Genomic DNA, 19282 nt, shown 5'->3' with positions numbered 1-19282 from the left:
ACGCCGCCACAGCGGCCTCTGGTGGAGGATCAGCGGAACTTCAAAGATGTCGGCCGAGACTGGTCCTGATGCTGCGGGGATGCGGAGAAAGCGTCATCACGGGAGGATGTGAGCTTCGTAAAGCGTAACAGCCCCGTTTTATCCCGGCGCAGTCTCTGTGGCGCAATGGAATAGCGCGCTGGACTTCTAATCCAGAGGCTCCGGGTTCGAGTCCCGGCAGAGATGAGTCACTCTGTGTGCCCAAAGGCAGACCTGCGGTGCTTTTTTTTTGTTTTCTCGCCAGGCGTTTTTGGGTGAAAGATGACCGCGTCTCTGTAAATGAACCCAGGCTGTTTGACGGAGTAACACGTGAAATACTCATTGCTCCTCGCGTACAGACTTTACACGGTCTCATCTCCAATTTGTCCATCCAAGACAAAAATAACCAAAACAAAAGAAAAAATAAAACAGAATAGATCCAAACACCTATTAGTTAAACTGTCAAACAGGATGAGATGGGAAAACAAACTATACATTGAATACAAAGCAAAATACAGACCCACCAAAAATGGCTGTGATTTCTTTGTGCTTTCCTGGTCTTTCTTTGTTGTGGTTGTTGTTTTTTATGTTTCTCCTCTGTTGTTTTTGTACGCTGCTGCTCCTGTTAAGGAGAATTGCTTCTTACTCAAAGGTTACACGTTAAAGCTTATTTGTCTTTCCTATGGCCAAGTTAAAACTAAGCAAACTAATTATTCATGCTATCTTCATTTTCATGAATGATTTGTGTTTGTCCTTTCAATTATTTGAATTTTTTTTCCAGCAATTATTTTAATCTACGTTTCAATAAATTCCTATCGATCGTTTCTTTGAAAACAAAGAATATCCAGTGTATAAATGCAGCTTGAACATGTTAAAGTCCACGAAAACAACACCAAATCAGGGTGTTGTTGTGTGCTGACGGTCCAAACCACTGCAGCACCATGCCGACCACAGGGTTTTATAGCTCAAAGACTTTGAAACATTGCGCTACTTTCATGTCGTTCCATCACATTTATGGTTTAATAATAGACTCCCAACGATACGGTTCGGGGGCCAAAGGGAATAAAAGAACTCACCTTCTGCGAGATAGAGAATGTCTGGTATTTCTTCATATGTAGGATTTTGTTTATTAGCTCACATCATAGTTTTAGACCCAAATTAGTAGTTTTATTCATAAGAATTGAAAAGGGAGAAGTCATTCGGTTGTGTTTCCAAACCCTGCTCGTGCTCTTTGTTATCTTGATGAGGTGATGGAGATGTTTTCTCTGAGTCCTTATTGGTGAGAGACACGAGGGGGCGCTGCAGCATCACTGTTCCCTGTGTGAGGGGCGACAGCTCCAGGACCACCGGGACCACCGCCTCCATACCGACACGTGATTCAACCCCATCAGTGCGTTATAGGTTATTATTTACCTGTCATGTGCTGCTTGTTACCACAAGAACACTGAAACTTTCCTACCAACGATGTATTGATGATTTCAAAGTTTAGATGAAGTAGTATTTCTAATAATATAATATAATATAATATAATATAATATAATATAATATAATATAATATAATATAGTATAATATAATATAATATAATATAGATGCAGATCCAGAAGATGAAGTCCAAACAGTTCCTCAACAGATTCCTTCACGAGAGAGAGAGAGAGCGAACTAGAGAGAGAGAGAGAGAGAGAGAGAGAGAGAGAGAGAGAGAGAGAGCGAGAGAGAGAGAGAGAGAGAGGAATGCGCTGCTAATGAGAAAATAGTGTCAAGCACAAGATATTACAGTGAGGACACCGGATGCAGAACTTGTTCGTTCTGTTTATTAAATTAATATTAAAAACACAGAATATTTATTTGTGTGTGTGTGTGTGTGTGTGTGTGTGTGTGTGTGTGTGTGTGTGTGTGTGTGTGTGTGTGTAAAAAACATTTCTCATATATAAAAATTACATAATTCATTGAACAAACGTTCCTCACAAGTAATACACTAATAATAAATATACTTTACAATAAATATACTTTACAAAAAGTCAGGCACGAAAATGTGAGAATTTTTGTCCAAATGAAAAAAAAATTGATAAAACGTTTTATAATTTCAAAGTTGACTTTAATGGAAACAGGGAAATAATTGCCCTGTGCCCCCCCTTTTTTTTAAAGAATTTTCTTTTTATAACATGTTACAAAAAGAAAGAACATTATATGCTCATCCATCCATCTTCTATGCTGCATAATCCCTGTGCACAACAACAACAACAACAACAACAATAATAATAATAATAATAACAATAATAATAATCGATTGCATTTGTGTAAACGTGTCAAACTGAAAATTTGGCCAATAGATAAAAACATTCCACCATCTCAATAATTTACTTTATTTTTACACGAAAGTTTTTAAACTTTCAAACGAATGCTGAGTTTTATTTCGAAGGTTGATACCGGAAGCGCCGCGCTGTGACATGACTGGCGGACAGACTGCGCGTGGAGCAGAAAGCGGACGGTCGCCGGAGAGAGCAGAAGAAGAAGGAGGAGAAGAAGGAGGAGAAGAAGAAGAAGAAGAAGAAGAAGCAGAGGAGCCGAGCGGGTCTAAACACTCAAGAGAAATGTTGTAACGGCCGCGGCGGACCGCGGGACTCGGCCGAGGAGGAGGATTATCGTTGTTTGTGTGTTGGACCGAGAAAGTCCGCGTCTTTTTGATGCTGCTCTCACGGAGGTTTGAGCCAATAACGGACTTGTGGGTCGGCTGAACCATGCAGAGGCTGCTGCTCCTGAGTTTACTGCTGACTTCTCAAACTGGTAAGAGACGGCGCGCGTGCGTGTGTGTGTGCGTGTGCCTGTGTGTGTGTGAGTGTGTGTGTGTGTATGTGTGTACCATGATTTCATTGCATTCCCATATGAGCCGCAGCGATGGATCACCTCATCCGTGCGCGCGTGCAGCGACGTGCGCACGCGCGCGCGCGCGCCTGTGTGGCTGCATGTCTGCACCGCAGCAATAGATCATCACAGACTTTTTTCATCTTTTTTTTTTTTTTGTAGTGAGGATTTTTTTCCCCTTTTCTTTTCATTAATTTGGGGGTGGGGGGGGTGGGGGGTGGGGGGGGAAGTAGATGTGTCATTGTCGTGCGCGCGTCCTGACGCGTAATAGCATGAACTTACACGCGCGCCACCATCAGCCCAAATGACCTTTTTTTTTTTTTTTTTTTGTCTTAATTTCTCCGGTGCCCACTTATCGAGGAAAGGGAGGATGGGGGAGGAGAAGGGGGGGCGGGGGGGGTGGCTGAGGACGTGACGGGAATGGCAGTGATTGACCGGCTGCTGCTGCTCTACATGCCGGCTGCACCTCCACAGCATCTTAACCCCCCCACCCCCCCCACCCCTCCACCCCACCCTCCCCCTTCTGCCTCCCCTCCACCTGTCTCACACCCCCTTCCTCTCCTCCTCCCATTACCTGCCTCCTCACCCTCCTCCTCTGTTGTGCATCTCAGCAGCACAATGAGGTGTGCAGCAGCCCCCCCCCCCCCCCCCACACCCCCCCCCCCCCATCTTCACTCCCCCATACCTGTGGGGTGCCAGGTAGGCTATTGGCTTATGATAATCACAGCTGTAGCCGAGTTGCTAGGCGACAGGAGGCTGATGGAGGAGGATGGTTGTAATTTCTCTAAAGGTACCTGTTTGATCGAGGCAGATGTGTGCGAACCCCCTACACCCCCCCCCCCCACACGTCTTTCGTCCCCTTCCTCCATTGTCTTACCTTGAGGCTGACCGGGCAGCGTGCACGTCGCCCGCCCCATCATAGGTAGTGGAGTGGGTGGGCGGGTGGGAAGCGGAGGAAGGTGGGGGGGGGGGTATATAGAGAGAGGATGATGTCACCGTGTCTGCCAGGCTTTGTATCGCCACGCACCGCCATCCGCTCGGCGAACGCCACCGCCGAGGGTTCACCCAGCACGCTCTGCTCCGCTCTGCGGGCGACGGATCATCGAAATGAAGCGGATTCGCACACACCAAAACACAAAACACAAAACACACACACACGACACGACGTGATCCCCAATCGCACGACAACTCGCCGGCATGTGCGGCGCCATGTGTCCCATTGTCTTGCCGCCGTGTAATCCATTATCTCCTCATGTTGATCCCGCAAACACAGAGACGTTTTATCTGGGAGGGCGAGATTAGCGGCACATTGAAGGGTCTCTGTGATTTTTTATTTATTTATTTATTTATTTATTTATCCCCCCCACCCAAAAAAAACCTGAATAATAATTCCAGAAAGAGCTTGAAGTGGGCTCACCTCGCCGAGGCTGGCGTCGGGTTCGGAGCGTCCACCACCCGCCCCCCGCCCGCCCCCCCCCCTCCTCGGCGGCTCACAGTCTCTTATCTCTCCATTAGACGGGTAAACGTGTTTCATGGCCGCCAATTTGCACACATGTAATTGCCACCAGTGCTAATGATCGGACGGTTATTAGTCGAGCCGCTAATTAAAGCTTCAGAATGCTTCAAGTTATTAAAAAAAAGTCAATGGTACGGCTTGTAAACGGGGCTAACCACGCTAGGTTTTCACTAGCATGGGGGGGGGGGGGGGGGGGGGGGTGATTGATTGATTGAGTTTCTACATACCGAGCTGGTAATCGGTCCCAAGCAAGCGCCGCCATTAACGCAGCTGTTAAAGCGTTACTGTATAATCAATCAGCACAAACTCACTCCTTTAACTTATAATGATTTGTAGCCCCCACCACCCCAACCCCCACCTTGACCCTCACATCCAGGGACCCCTTGAGGGGGGGCGGAAAGTGCTGACTCGGGACAAAAGGCTCCAGTGCAGGTGTACCATTCGTCAACCCCCCCACCCCCCCGTCCTTTTTGTGCAAGATCCAGGCACACGATCCGCCGCCATCGCCGCTACTCTCCTGTACTTGCCCGGGCTCTGAGTCACACGCCGCGCGAGGCCGTGATTCACGCAAGCCTCTCAGACGGATCCCCGTGTTTGTGCTCAGCAAAGAAAATATCCCCGACACCGGGAGAGTCGGACGCGTTCGGTAAAAAAAAAAAAAAAAAGGCCCGTGGAGAAAGGAGGGTTCCTCGAGGGTTTGTTTGATCAGGGAAGTGGCGGTTCCAACGGCTCTATGGGTAAATGTTAATGGCTCAAAGTGGGCCGTAGTAGTTCAAATAAAATGAAGAATTAGGAAAGCCTCATAAAGAATCCGGCGAGGCCGGCGAAAACTGCTGATTTACAGCATTTCGAGCATTTTTTGCCGGTAGTAATCTGTGGCGCTTTTTTTTTTTTTTTTTTTCTCTTCCATTTAATAAACCCCACCGATTTTTTTTTCCATCCTGTTGCTGATTCATGTGGCGTGAGGGGAGGTTCTGTTTTTTTTTTTTTTCCATTTTGCATGGTAAAATTCTCCATCACAAAGCGAGTACTGTGCTTTCATGTCCTTTGAGTGCGTCAAAGAACAACAGTTTAACCGTTCTGTTAGTCCTTCGACTTGTTTTGCCGACTTCACCAAGTAGTTGTTTTAAGATGTCAGTTAATGTGGAGTAGTCAAGACGACAAGTCGATGGTATGGTACACATGAGAGAGGAGTTTATATATAATTAGGTACTTCACAATGCATTACGTTTGCATCGATGCACAGCACTGATGACCGGAATCCGTGGATCCTGTGACGCTCTTTAAGGGCGGCGAGGGATCATCCCAGGTGAGGATCAACACACAGAGGCAAACAATCTCACATCCAACATCCAGACAATTCCCGAGGCTCCGGGGATGGATTCAGATTAGGGATAATCTGGCAGTAAAAGTTCCCAGAGGGAAAATCCTATGAGGATGAGAACTTACCCCCCCTTACATACAAAACCGCAGTCTCTCACAAGGGGGGGGGGGGGGGGGGATCTGTCGGACAGGAAATCCAGCCGGACGCACAAAACGCTCAGACAAATGTTGGCTGGATCTGTATATGAATGATTATTTAGATTGCAAACATGCCTGGGTTGGTAGTTCAAGTAATTTTCAAATGAATGGACCAATCTGACTGACGAATTAAAGATAAATTAAAAAAAGATCGTGTTTCATTTGTGAATACAACTGAAGGGGCCATTTCGTAGAATCTCACCTGTATCTTGACAAATGTAAACATTAAAATAAACGAGATATTACCAAATGAATATAATGAAACAACAACGTTTCCAAAATATAAATACTGTATATCAATTAAAAAAATGATATATATACATATACATAACCCCATCAACACAATCGGCCATTGCAATTTCCAGTGAGACTCTGCTTGACAACGCAAATAAAAAAGAAATCTGGATATTTATGCACATACGTTAATTATACTGGTACATACATTCACTCGTGCAGCTTTTCAGTGTTTCTGAAAACATTATTGCCAAAGTCGCCTGCTTAACAACCAAAGACAGTCGTCGTTCTGAAAGCTTAACGAAAAGTACAAACTTTCTCGCTGTTTCATTAATAATCATATACTTGCTTTGTCTTTTCCTGTTTTTAATGTTGAGTCGTCAACCGCGGCCCGGTGCGTTTTCGTCTTAGCGTTTCGTGCATCGCGGTGTTGGGATCTCGTTTGACCCCATACTTTCGGCGTTCCGAGAAGTTTTCTCGCTCGCTTCCGCTGCCATTTCCAAATCAAAACATTGAAGGAGGGAGAAAGAGGGTAAGGTTAACCATAACCCCCCCTTTTCCCAGATTGGGATTAAACGGCCGCCCACTGGCCTCCGGTCACGTTGTGTTCCGGTCACTTTAGATGTCGGCAGTCAACTGGACCAACCCCATGAGTTGGTGTCTCAAACGTGAAGTCAGGGCAGGTTTGTAGCGCTAACAGAGCGACATGGCAGCATAAAGAGTCTTTTTAGGGTCTCGTTTTAGGGTTCATCAAAGTCTCTCTAGTATCCCAGTCAATCGTACATCTTCTACATGAAATGCGCCATGGGTTTGTTAATCTAGCTCGATTTTCTGGAACGCTTTAACGCAGTTTTTCCCAGGAAGTGACACCATTTGAAGCAATGAGAGTCACAAACCAAGAAAACTGCCCGGCGTGGGCTTTATCCTTCTTGGCCATTATTTATGGGTCTTCAGGAGCTCCAGTTGCTGATGAACCAAACCGACAAGCTCTTTAGGACCCCTCCTGGTGGATTAGCCGCTTGCGGGGACTATTTACGGCACCTTTTCCAAAGATGTGTGGCGTATATTGAAGGCCGACGAAGCATTTCCTGGTGCTCGACGGAACTTCTCTGTATAGATCAGAAGTGACATGCGTAGTGAGGCAGGAGTCTGTTTTTAATTTGAGAGCCGTGGCTCAGCCGTCGATACGAGGATTCCAGTTGCGAGATCCGGAGCGAAGCCTGTTTACCGAAAACGTGTCTCCCTTTGGCGGCCGTCCATCTGAAGCAATCGCCAGACCGGAGGTCCATAACGCTTTAATGGACACGTTGGCCCGTCGCTTCCCCACTGGCTTCACGAGAATCGAGGAATTCCTGGCATTTTTTTGTCCCCAGCGGGTGTTTGTCAACGTGTGACACGTTGATTGCTCTTCTGCCAGTTGATATGTTTGTTTAAGCGCATTCCCCCGGACACAAGTGTCCCCCTGATGCGTTTTTAATTTGCCAAAAGAGGCTGTGGCCGCTCTCAGACGATCCACCGAAAAAATGAAAACATACTTGTTTAGCAATTGATTATCGGACTCGCGACGGGAGATAAGTCCGATCGATGGCGTACACGTTTCCCCTCCTCAACTTCCTGGATTCCCTGGAATTAAAAGCCCCGTAATCTGATTGTGTTTGACAAGCTAGGGGCATCCAAGTTTTAAACAAAGAAGGGGGGGGGGGGGGTGGGGGTGGGGGGGGGGCACAACAACAACTTCCCTTTAAAAATGTTTCTTTATGCAGATTCCCCCGAGCAAGAGAGGAACACTTCATCACATCTGACTGAATCTATTGGCCTTGTTTTCCCAAACTGCACGGCCACATTCTGCAGCGAGGAGCAATTTGGGGTGACGGACGGACGGGGTGGGGGGGGGGGGGGGGGGGGGGTGAAAAAGTTGTTTGGGAGAGGAATGAAAGAAGGGGGGGTATGTGGTGGTCTAGTGGGCAGGTGGGTGATCGAGAGTGATTACTTTTTTTTTTCGGGAGGGGGGGGTTGTTTGTTTTAGAAATGCTGAGGTGGAGGAGGGACTGGGTGAGGGAGGAGAATGTGTGTGTGTGTGTGGGGGGGGGGGGTGGAGTATTGTAATGTGCTGCTGGATGGAAAGGAAGAAAATAGAGGAGAGAGGGACGGGGATGGAGGGGGGGGGGGAGGGGGAGTGGTCGGGAGGCCAGCGGCGGAGAGAAAGGGACCATTACTCAGGCCTGACTGCTCGCCTCAGCGGGGACAGTGGAGCCGCTCTTTCAGACAGAATATGGTCGGGGGGGCCGGTTCAAAGGCTGCTGGGTTTTTTTTTTTTTTTTATGAGATATCGACCCCACCAAGGCCCCCCCCCCCCCCCCCCCCCCACACACACACACACACACACACACACACACACACGCCCCTTCTCCCCCTTTAATTCCCATTAACCCGTGTTGCTATTAACTTTCGTCTTTGACTTTCTCTCTCTCTCTCTCTCTCTTTTTATTTTTAATCCCTTGCTTACCAAAGTTTCTCTGTCCCCTCTTGGATTCCTTTTTTTTTTTTTTTTTTTTCCACATCTACCCTCCCTCCATCCTCCCCCCTCACCCACAAGCTCCAATACTTTTTCTCTTTCCATCGACTCCTTTCTTTCTCCCCTCGCTCGCTCTCTAATAACTTCCAGATGTGGTTCTTGCATTCCTCTGGTCGGCGGAGGGAAAAGGAGACTGGAGGAGGAGGTGGGGAGGGTGGGGAGGTGGGGGGGGGGGTATGAGTCGGGGGAGGCAGTTGGGGGGAGGGGACAGGAGAAGGAGAAGCACATGAATTAAAACAGGGAGCACATGATGAGGACGAGGAGGCCGTGTACTGTAGCGCACGCGCTAGCGAGCACGCACATACACACACACGATGAAGGAGGAACATGTGCGTCAGGGGGGTTGTAACCTCAAAAGTTTTGGGACATTCTCCTCCTCCTCCTCCTCCTCCTCCTCGTCCTCGTCCTCTTTGCTCTATTCCCCCTCCTCGCCCCCTCCCTCTGCAGGAATGTGGCTGACGCTGATGATGTCACTTCATTTCTCTGCTCTCCCACTTTCTGCTCCTCAGCAGGGACGAGGGAGAGAGAGAGGGAGAGAGAGAGAGAGAGAGAGAGAGAGAGAGAGAGAGAGAGAGAGAGATTGGACTCCTTCATCCATCTTCTCTTTATGATAACAACATTAGGGTCAGCCGTCTAACTAAATCGGTTACCGCCGCAGCGCGTCGCTCGCCGGCCTCCTTGTCTTGTCGTACAACAAGCCTCCGGGCGAGATTGTGGCGTACGGCAAATAATGAGCGAGTCATCTCTTAGTGGTCATAATCATCCGTGGCTTTCAAAGTCTTCTCATTTAAACAATGTCGGGAATTCGTGTTTGTCAAAGAAGCGTCCTCACCTGAGAACAGTGGACGTGGGTCCAGACTGGGTCAATGGGTGTAGTCTTCTGTTTTATGTCTTTTTTTTTTGCCAGTAACTATAGGAAATGTATTATTTCTAACCTGTGATACCAACTGTGTCACGCCCATTGAGTATTGTTGAGTTGTTTATTAAGGAGATTATAGAGTATGTGTAAGAAACTGAACGGTCACTGCCGTTGTACCTCCCAGTGTCCTTGGGCGTGAGTAACCTCGGCATTTATTAAGAAAACTAATAAATTACCTGGAAGCTGGGTTAATAGCAAGCAGAGACACTTTAATGCAGCTATTAGAAATATCTCTGGTGCAGGAGATAACCCCACCGTGCAAACAAAACTGTATAATGTGGAGGGCATATGCGTATTTTGACGTGGGAAATTAGGACCCAGAGGAAGGTGTTTGCTGCAGAAATCTACAAACATAAAAGTGACACGACATGACAATCATCCTGCAGAGTAGAAAACTAATCTCCTTTTGCCGCCTGCCAGCTTTCCCTGTGTCGCGCACCTTTGCAGAAACTCTGCCGTGATGTTTAGAGCACCTTCCTATGTACGTAGGCCCTTGGACTTCTTCAGTACTTAAGCCTGACTTACTGCTGTAACCTCTTCTGGGACATTGTTTCATGTCGCTATCAAGGCTCTTCCATAGCATTCCAAGCGTTCGGGAAGGCGTCCGTTGTTCCTTGCTCCGGCGCATGCCTGGTCGGTGGGTACAGTCCATACGCTCACAAAAATTGTGCCGTACGCGGACGGATCCACATGGACCCTCACACACAGGGTTGATGACGATATTTACATCACATGGACAGGGACACGCGTACACGCAAAGTATGAATTGACCTTAAAAGTGATGACCTGATATTTAGGTACCGCACTGTGAGACACTTCACAGATTTAAACTTATTTACAAATGGATGTATTGAAACAAGCTGCTGCACCCATTGAATCAGGTCAACTGGGCTTGGAAGATGTGTCGCTTCTTATCAAAGTGGCTTCCAGCAGCTGTGCTGGCATACTGTCGTATTTAAAATTTGCTCGAGCAAAGACATTCACGGAAGCTTCCCTGAAACGGTTGTGGTATTTAATTCATGATATGTTCGTCCAGTAATGGAGTAATAGTGATGACCAGAGGTTTCATTCGGCGTTGTTGTTTGGCCTCACAGCAAAAGATCTGCGCTGACCTAATCTGTAACAGTGACAAACAAGCCTTCCAGAGAATGTGGTCATTTAGGATCAAATATTGAGTTAAAGGAATCTCTCCCGGCGAAACGCCCAAGTTGTTTGACGCCAATCGCCCAGAGTCGGTTCCACCATCACCACTAGTTGCTCTGGTTCATCTCCCGGCGAAGCTGTCTGGTACCAGCTTCACCCCAGTCGTCTGTCTTTCTCGTATTTTAGCTTGTTTGCTGTCACAAACAAGCTTCCTCTTCACCGCGCCTGTACGGGCTGGCGGCAATGTTGGCAAGGGGCTCTGCATGAATATTGCCGCACTCTCCGAGGTCAAGGTCCCGGGCTTTTATGGGACGGTTTTTGTGACAGACGACATTGCAAGGAGCTACAGTACATACCAATAAAATTAGATTGCACCGGATTGAATTAAAGCAGACCTTGAAGGAGGTGATTTATTGACGGTACGCTGCTTGTAAAATAGTCCTCCTGGATTCCAGCTCGGCGTCACGCCGTGACATGTAAAGCTGTCACAGCTGATGGTGCGGAGGCGGAGCGGCTTCCGGGGATCGTGGCCCCGCTTGCTGCAATCAATGGGGAACCACTGCTGGGAATTATGGATTCATTATGATATTGATTGTGCCAGTTGAATCCAGCGTCGGCCCATGTACTGCACTCCACATGGTGCACCTCTTTAGGATAGATTTAGTGTGGCGCCCTGATCGGCCATAACATTATGGCCACTAGTATCGTGAAAAGTCTTGATCCGCCAGGGCAGGGACTCCACTACACCTCTGAAGGTGTGCCGTTCTACTTGGCTTCAAGATCAAGAAGGAGTAGAGATTCTTCCACCGGCTCTCCTTCTACACGTTGTGCATGTTAAGGACGTAAAAGAAAACTCGTTGAGACCAGGCCGCCTCCTTCATTGCCAAGTGGTTCAGTGAAGATGTCCATTGTGTGGGCCTTCTGCAGCGAACAAAGGTCGACATCGACAGCCTCACTGGTCAGCAGCTCCGCACATAACAAACTGCAGCAACCTCCGTGTTATGACAGCTCTCTATCAGAACCAGCCGTCACTTCTGCAGGCAGTCCAAGCTCGCACGAGTCAACATTCATTTTTCTGGGTACTTCACCGTGCCTCGGCCAGACCACTGACAACTGCGGACGAGGAAACCCCAACAGATGCTGCAGTTTGGAGATACTTGCAATCACTCTTTGGCTTTTGCCAAAGAGCGCCACGATAAAGAGATATTCAAGTGTTTTTCAGTATTTTTTAATGTTATGGCTGACTGGTGTGTGTATCCCCTCACTCCCAGCTTATCCAAAGGTGGCTATTGTTAGTTGTGGTCCCTCTTGGTAACAGCAGAGTAATTCTTTGTCAGCCGCTTGGCGTGTTGGCCGCACAAAGACTCCTGGATTACCGACGACCGGCGCCTGTTTTCCAGCGACTGAGCATATTCATGTGGCCGTAATGTGTCCGATACCTCGTCCATGAATTATCATATTACCCACCAGTGATCAAGGGGGTTGCCATGGCCACCGTGTCTATCATTGTGTCAGCGGTCCTCACTGGCTGTAGCCATGGTAACAATGTCTGTAACAGAGGTTCGGTACAAATAAAACCCTTCAGATGTGAAATGCGTGTGTGAGAGGCGCGCCGGAGAATGGGAGGGTGGCACTCTGCACACTCTGCAAACAGCGAGGGGAAATTAGTGCGAGCACCTTTTGCGCTACACAGCGGTTTTGAAATGAACAGACAAAAAGCAGTGCTTCTTTATAAAAAAAAAACAAATAGAAAAATCATGGGAATAAAGGCAGAGGACGGATTGAGGAAAGACGAGCAGATGTGAAACAAAGTAGAAAAGGTAGCCCGTAGAGGGGATAAGGTGGAAGGGGGGGGGGGGAGGGAGTGATGATTTCTCAGTCGATGCCAGCTGGACAAAAGGGAGTCAATAGGGAATGAAAAGGCCACAAAGGAGGGGAAGAAAGAGAGCCGGGCCCGAAGTGCGAGTAAGTGGGAGGATGGCAAGGTAAAGACGACGGAGGAAAGGAGTGAGCCGGCAGACAATGCGGCAAACAAAGGAAGAGAGCCTCAGACTCCGCTCGTTCGGCCCCTAATCTTCGCTCCGCGCCGTCCCCACCTCCAGGAGACACCTTTGTGTTTGACTGACACAGTGTCAGCACGCTCAGTGGGTCGCCTCCTTTCACCCCCCCCCCCCCACCGCCTCTCCCCTCCCGTATGTTTCTCAACTCGCTTCTATAGCCTCGTCACCATGGCGATGGGTTATTATGGCCATCCCTGCCAGAGCAGCCATGTTGTCGAGACAGGGCACAGGTGGTGGAGTTCCCACCGGCGGATGCATACGCAAAGGAACCTGCGTGTTGTTTGGGAGTTTGGATCCATCAGATGGTGGTAGTAGCGGTGCTCAATAGATGAAGTCATAGGGGTTGTGACGGCGGCGGGTATCGCTTTGTTGAGTTGAGGTTTTTTTTCTGTGGTACCCTTAAATGTAGGGTTAGCCCTCATGTCATCCATTCTACCCCAGGTCGTACCACAGTTAGGGAACATTCTGGACATGTTATTGTATCGTGGGGTATTCCATCACATACCATTCTGAATTACGCTGTAGCATCCCATATATATCATATTTTAAGATATTGTGTTTTAGTCGTATTTAATATTCTGTATTGCTTCGTCTGTTATGTTATCACATGTGTATTATGGCACGATATCATAATATAATTAGCCAATCACAGCTATAATTCCTATTTATTGGAGGAAGATGGGGTTTTCTTATTTCCATTAACATACTGACATTTTTGATGAGGAAGTGATTGTTGTGTACAGCTGTATTGTAAGCACCTTTTGTTGATTTATCATCAAATAAATAGTTTTTATAACAGAATGTTAGTCAGTAAGGACTCAAAATCAAACTGGATAAACAGTATGACCAGAACAGGACAAATACTATATTTAATTGTATGACTTTACATTGTATTTGCTTCATATTTAGGGGAAGGTGACATGTTATTGAGTATCGCGAAAACATTTAGGTATGTAAATGTTAATTATTTGAGATCTTATTCTTATGTGCTTATTTATAACTAGTTAACTTGCACTTTTCTTTCATATTAAAAGTTCTGTTCTAGTATGAATGAGGAATACATGGAAACATAGTTCATCACGGTGCAGTCTTTTACGACGTACGTAGCCTCGTTGATATCTCCATCACGGTAAATCTGCGGCTATATTGTGCAGCCCAAGTTTATGACTTAAACATTTTGTTTGTGACTCTATTTTTTTTTTTACCGGGACTTCGAGGGAAGAAGAGTTGTTTTAACTGATTTTCCCCAAGCGTACGTTAAAGTTTATATTCTATCGCGTTGTATCAAATCCTATTGCATCCCATTGTATCTCATTACACCATATTGATGTATTCTATTGTGTGTCTTTGTATTTACATGTTGGTACGTCTTGGGGATATAAAGTGTGATTCTTTTGAGTCGTTTTACGTCGTTTGAAAATGGACCCGTGGAGACAAGTCTATTAGATAGTAGGGTATCGATAAACCTTTCATTTTTATCTCCACTGCAACCATGAAAGGTTTTTTTTTTTTCCCCCCCTTCATTAGTTTCATTAGTTTGTATGTAGTGCCTTCTATTGAATTGTATAGTATTATTTCCCCCCCTAAATTATCCTGTGATCACTTCTTCCCGATTCCCCAACAGTAGAAGTAGTTTTTTTTGATTTGCCACCATGGGCTCGGAGACGGGACCGAAGCCAAAGCTAATAATGAAAATAATTGCTCCTCGCAGCTATTTATACATTATTCATCCAGTATATAGAGCAAACGTCGTGCATAAATGCATCGAAATCCATGCAGGCTTCATGCATTCATAGCGGATATGCATGCGTTTATATATGTCCACGCTGAGCAAGGCTGTAGTGCATTAAAGCCTCATATCTCCCGCTTTTCAGGAACTAGAAGGAACAGCGGCGCGTGTGGGTGTGTGTGTGTGTGTGTGTGTGTGTGTGTGTGTGTGTGTGTGTGTGTGTGTGTGTGTGTGTGTGTGTGTGTGTGTGTGTGTGTGTGTGTAGAAGTTTGCGTGGAAAGACGCCCCTGATTGACAGCCGCGCGCCGCGAGTCGGTGCCGCGCGCCGCCTCCTCTGGTACCGCAACTTTGTCCCGCAAACAATGACGTCATCCTCCATCACACTTCGCAGCCCGGCAGAGTTACGGAACCTCGCCGGCGTCTTTGTTCTCCCGCTCCTGCGTCTCGCTCTCCGGCAGCCGACGCGTCGGGCGAATTAGACAGATAACGAAATCAATTTGCAGCGGATTGACTAACAGTGAGGGGAAGTCAGGGTGGGGGGGTGTGTGTGTGGGGAGGGGGGTGGTGAAGAAATAATGGGAGACCGCTGGACTATTAATTGAATAGGTGGAAGGAGGATGAGGTCATAGCTCCCCCCCCCCCCCCCCCCCCCACAGGGAAATGGGTGTACCAAGCACGGAGGAAGATTTCATCAGACACACAGATGCACACACGCGGGGCGTGCTTCGCAGACACGCTCGTACAAAAAAACTTTTCTTTTTTTGGGGGGGGGGGGGGGCTGCTACTTTACACGTCAGCTGTTGCTATGGTAACGCAAGTCGGTGATCCAGCTGAAGCGGGAGATTGGCTGGAGAGGAGCAAGGGAGGTAGCGGGAGGCAGGTTGGTGGTGGGGGGGGGGGGGAGCAGACACAAAGATAATTAGATCGATGCATAACAATCCATACAAAAAGGCCATTTTATTTAATAGCTCCGGATTCAGCCACCAGTGAACCTTTTCCCAGAAACGTCCTCTGCGCGCCGTCCCGTCCCGTCCAGCCCGGGGAGAGGCGCGTCTGTGCTTTTTTTTTTTTTTTTTTTTTTTTTTTTTATAAACAAGGTGAAAACAAAGCTTTGGCCCATCAGCACCTGACAACAGCAACGCGTTTCGCAAAGATGGAATTCACTCCTCCCCCGGTTACATCTCAGCTCCACATCTGCTCTCCTCACTGACACCGATGCGACACTTAGAGGTGGAGACGTGAGCGAAGAAATGAAAAAAAAAAAAAAGATTTCATACTGGGAAGTGGTAAACAGAGTTCACTCCTGCCACGCATTTTCATTGCCCCGCCAGTTCCCGAGTACTTCACACCGTTTGTCACGTTCGCCCATTCACACGTCCGCTAATGGCCGAGGCGCTCCTGCGACAGCGCGTGGCCTCCGTTTGGTTTGGCCGCTCAAGGACGCTCGGAAGTTTTGACTTGCACGGGGGAGAAGCTGTTCAGGACTTCCTCCTTAAATACGGCCCGCCGCCTTTCGTGGTCAACGTGTCAGAGGGGGGGGGGGGGGGGCAGTTGTGCGTTTATGACGGCGGCAGCGGCGGTCATAAATACTCGCCGTTGGTCGGGGTTACGTTGGGTCTTTGAAGGCCTTTTTTACCTTTTCTAATTCAATGTCTGAGCCTGGAATTGTGAGTTGTGGGGGAGTTTTGGGTGGTCTCGCATTAACTACAACTTGAATTCGTGTCTCATTGAGTGGTATTGCTGTGAAAAGTTGATCGTAGCGTTATTGGCTCCACGCCTTCTAAAAATAGCGCCGGGCGTCTTTTGCGCTGCAGTGAAGCCTTTCGGTGAATTTTTCAAATTGACGCTTCATTACCTTGCTGCTAAAACACCACGGCGCGGTGCGAGAGGTTGCCATGGGGCTAAATGGCGGCGGCGGTGGTGGTGGTGGTTGTTGGCGACGGTGCTCTTCGGTGAGTCACCCGGCGAGGCGGCGTTGTGCCTCTGGCTTTGTGTCTGCGTTGACGAGCGAGGGGGGGGCCGGGGGGGCCAGGGGGGCCCGGTGTCTCGGTGTCCGCCAGGGGCCCCGTTGTCCTCGGTGCCAGATTAATCCTTAATCCCTTTCCAAACTTTGACCAGCCCCCCCCTCTGACTTAAGCCTCCACGCCGCTCCCAATGGAGAATGAAGACGCTTGTGTCGTTGTTTTGTTTTGGGTTTTTTTTTTACTCCGTGTTCAAGAAAACCGCCTCTGCGTGTCGATTATACGTTTGGGGTTTCGGGGCGGTTGTGTTGTGTGTGTCGACAGGAAATGGTTAGCCCATGTGGTGAACGCTGGGTCATCTGTACCGCCTCCTGTTTCTTTTTTTTATTTATGTGTGTGTGTGTGTGTGTGTGTGTGTGTGTGTGTGTGTGTGTGTGTGTGTGTGTGTGTGTGTTGTGTGTGTGTGTGTGTGTGTGTGTGTGTGTGTGTGTGTGTGTGTGTGTGGTCATACGGTCACGGCGTGGACGCTCGGGAGTCTCCCGGCGGCGTCTTGGGGATCGGTGACTCAAGGAAATCAGGACACACTCTAAATTTGGTCGCTGCAGCATAAACCCACATAACGAAGGAACACGCGCTCGCCCCCCCCCGTCGCTCAACGACGCCCGGCACAAGCGCAACACCACCCGTGTTGACAAGTGTTAACCGGGGTAATATGGAAATCAGAAGGCGACGAGCACATGTTTTCAAATGAGTCAGTGTTTTCAGTCCGCAGCCTCTCGCGCGGGTGTTTTCTCCCGCAGATCGTGTGCAAGCCTCCGCTCACGAGCATTCAGCTCGGATTATGTTTTGTGGTTTACGGAGGCAGTGGAGGGAATACCTCCAGCGCAACACATCCGACGGTGGTGGAGGGAAGGATTTGCTTGCCCCCAGGCTACTGTCGAGGTTGCGGGGTAGTTTTAAACCCGGCTAAACTCTCTTTACGCCGCGTTCGTCTGAGAAAAAGGGCTTTTCAAGCCTTTATGAAGGCATAAAGCCACAACGGATGTTCCCGTAATTAGCTTTAAGAAGCATTCGTGTTTTCCTCAAATTAGGGTGTGCAGATCTCCGTCGACAATTATCCTTTTCTTTACGATGACGTATTCATCCAGAAGAGCTTCAGAACTGTGTGTGTGTCCCTTCTAATTACCTCTGTCAAATGCGCATTCGTAATGGTAAAAATTGTATTTACATACCGTATCTGCTCATGAGAATTTTGATAAGAATCTGCAGGAATTAGCATCAAGAGTCATTTGATACATGTAATGGCAAAGCATCTCCCTCCACCCATCATTTCTGGATCTTAACACTTCACAAGATTCGTTTCAGATCGGTTTACAGTCGTGGCTATTGTTTGGGTTTATGGGCGAATAGTTTTTGGGTCGAAGCGCGAGTTCCTAAATTTGCGTTCGGGATTTAAAAGGAGAGTGCCGAGACACGCCAACTATCTTAATATGCAGTTTGTGATTTCGCAACTTCGACATGAAATACTGGAGTTAGTCTGCACTTTAGCGGCTTAGCAACTAATGGGGGTCAGGAAAGGTTATCAAATCTTTTGAGGTGAGAGCGTTAACGACCTGCTGCACGATTTTACATGAACACTTGCGTAGATGATGTTCATGGCTGTGTGCCTTCGCATTTCTTCTTCCAAACAAACTCTTTTTCTCCTTCCCCTAATTTACACCAACTCTGTTTTTTGTTTGTTTTTTTCTGTCCCTCCATCACATTTGGGTCTTTGAATTCATCTGACTTTCTGCTCTGATCATGATCTAAGCACCTTTTAGTGGTGGTCAGTGGTGGCCTAGTGGGTAAAGAAGCCTCTCAACTGCGGAGGTTGCTGGTTCAAGCCCCCGCAGTGGACAGGTCACTATTGTGATTAAGACCCCTTGACACCCCCCCCCCCACCCCCCCCCCCCACCCCCCCCCATAAGCTCCCATAAACCTGCAGGGGGCAGTGTGTCGCAAACACACTTCCACCGCGGGATTAAATTAGAGCAGAAGAAGTTTCAAATGAAATTTTCCCTCTGTTGTAGGAAACAAATCTTGTGTTTCCCGTGTGGCTTTATGCTTTTTGTGTCTTTAAAACCACATCTGCAGTCCGTCTTCCTCTTCAGCTCCGCCTTTTATCCCCCCCCCCACACGTCTCTGTCCGTGTCGTCAGGAAAAGCGCTGATGTCCGTGTGAACAAGGCGGCTAAAATGATGTAATATGGCCGCACGCGAAGCATAAAACAGCCCTCGACATTAATTTTCCCCGCTCCGAGCTGCGGTTGCAACAAGCCATGTGTTGTCGTCGTTGATTATTTTGTTGACTGAAATCCTAATAAGATGCAGCCTTAAATCTCTTGTTGAGACTAATCACCATCCAATCATTTCCTTTAAATCTGTACAAAAAAAATAAAAAATGACGAGACGAGAAATCACATTTCTACGCCAACGAAAATGCGCGTTAATCTAAAATTCTCCTGAGACAGCCAAGGGCCAACTGAGAAAACATTTGAAAGATTTAATGGTCTGGATGGCCTCATAATTTTGCAAATTCACCACAGAGATCCTGGAGGCTCGAGGAGGAAGCGCGTTCGACTGCCGAACTTGCCAGAAGGAAACGGGAGATTCCTGATTTATCGGACTCCGAGCAGTCGAGGTTGCATCAAGTGGCCATTAGAAGAATCATATAACTTTAAACCGACGCTGATGAAATGCACATT

General features: G+C 47.8%; 1 protein-coding gene across 1 annotated transcript in view; it reads left to right on the top strand.

Moving 5' to 3' along the window:
* The first annotated feature begins 2507 nt into the window (after positions 1–2507).
* Positions 2508–19282, top strand: part of kirrel1a (kirre like nephrin family adhesion molecule 1a) — a 35651-nt gene continuing 18876 nt past the window's right edge. Inside the window, 1 exon segment of the mRNA XM_080519103.1 lies at positions 2508–2803. Within this exon segment, the coding sequence (XP_080375229.1) occupies positions 2758–2803 (46 nt within the window). The 5' untranslated portion in view covers positions 2508–2757.

The sequence above is a fragment of the Blennius ocellaris genome (assembly GCF_963422515.1).
Source record: "Blennius ocellaris genome assembly, chromosome: 23".
Lineage (NCBI taxonomy): Eukaryota > Metazoa > Chordata > Actinopteri > Blenniiformes > Blenniidae > Blennius > Blennius ocellaris.
The sequence above is the reverse complement of the archived record's forward strand: the minus strand, read 5'-3'. Positions and strand labels throughout refer to the sequence as shown.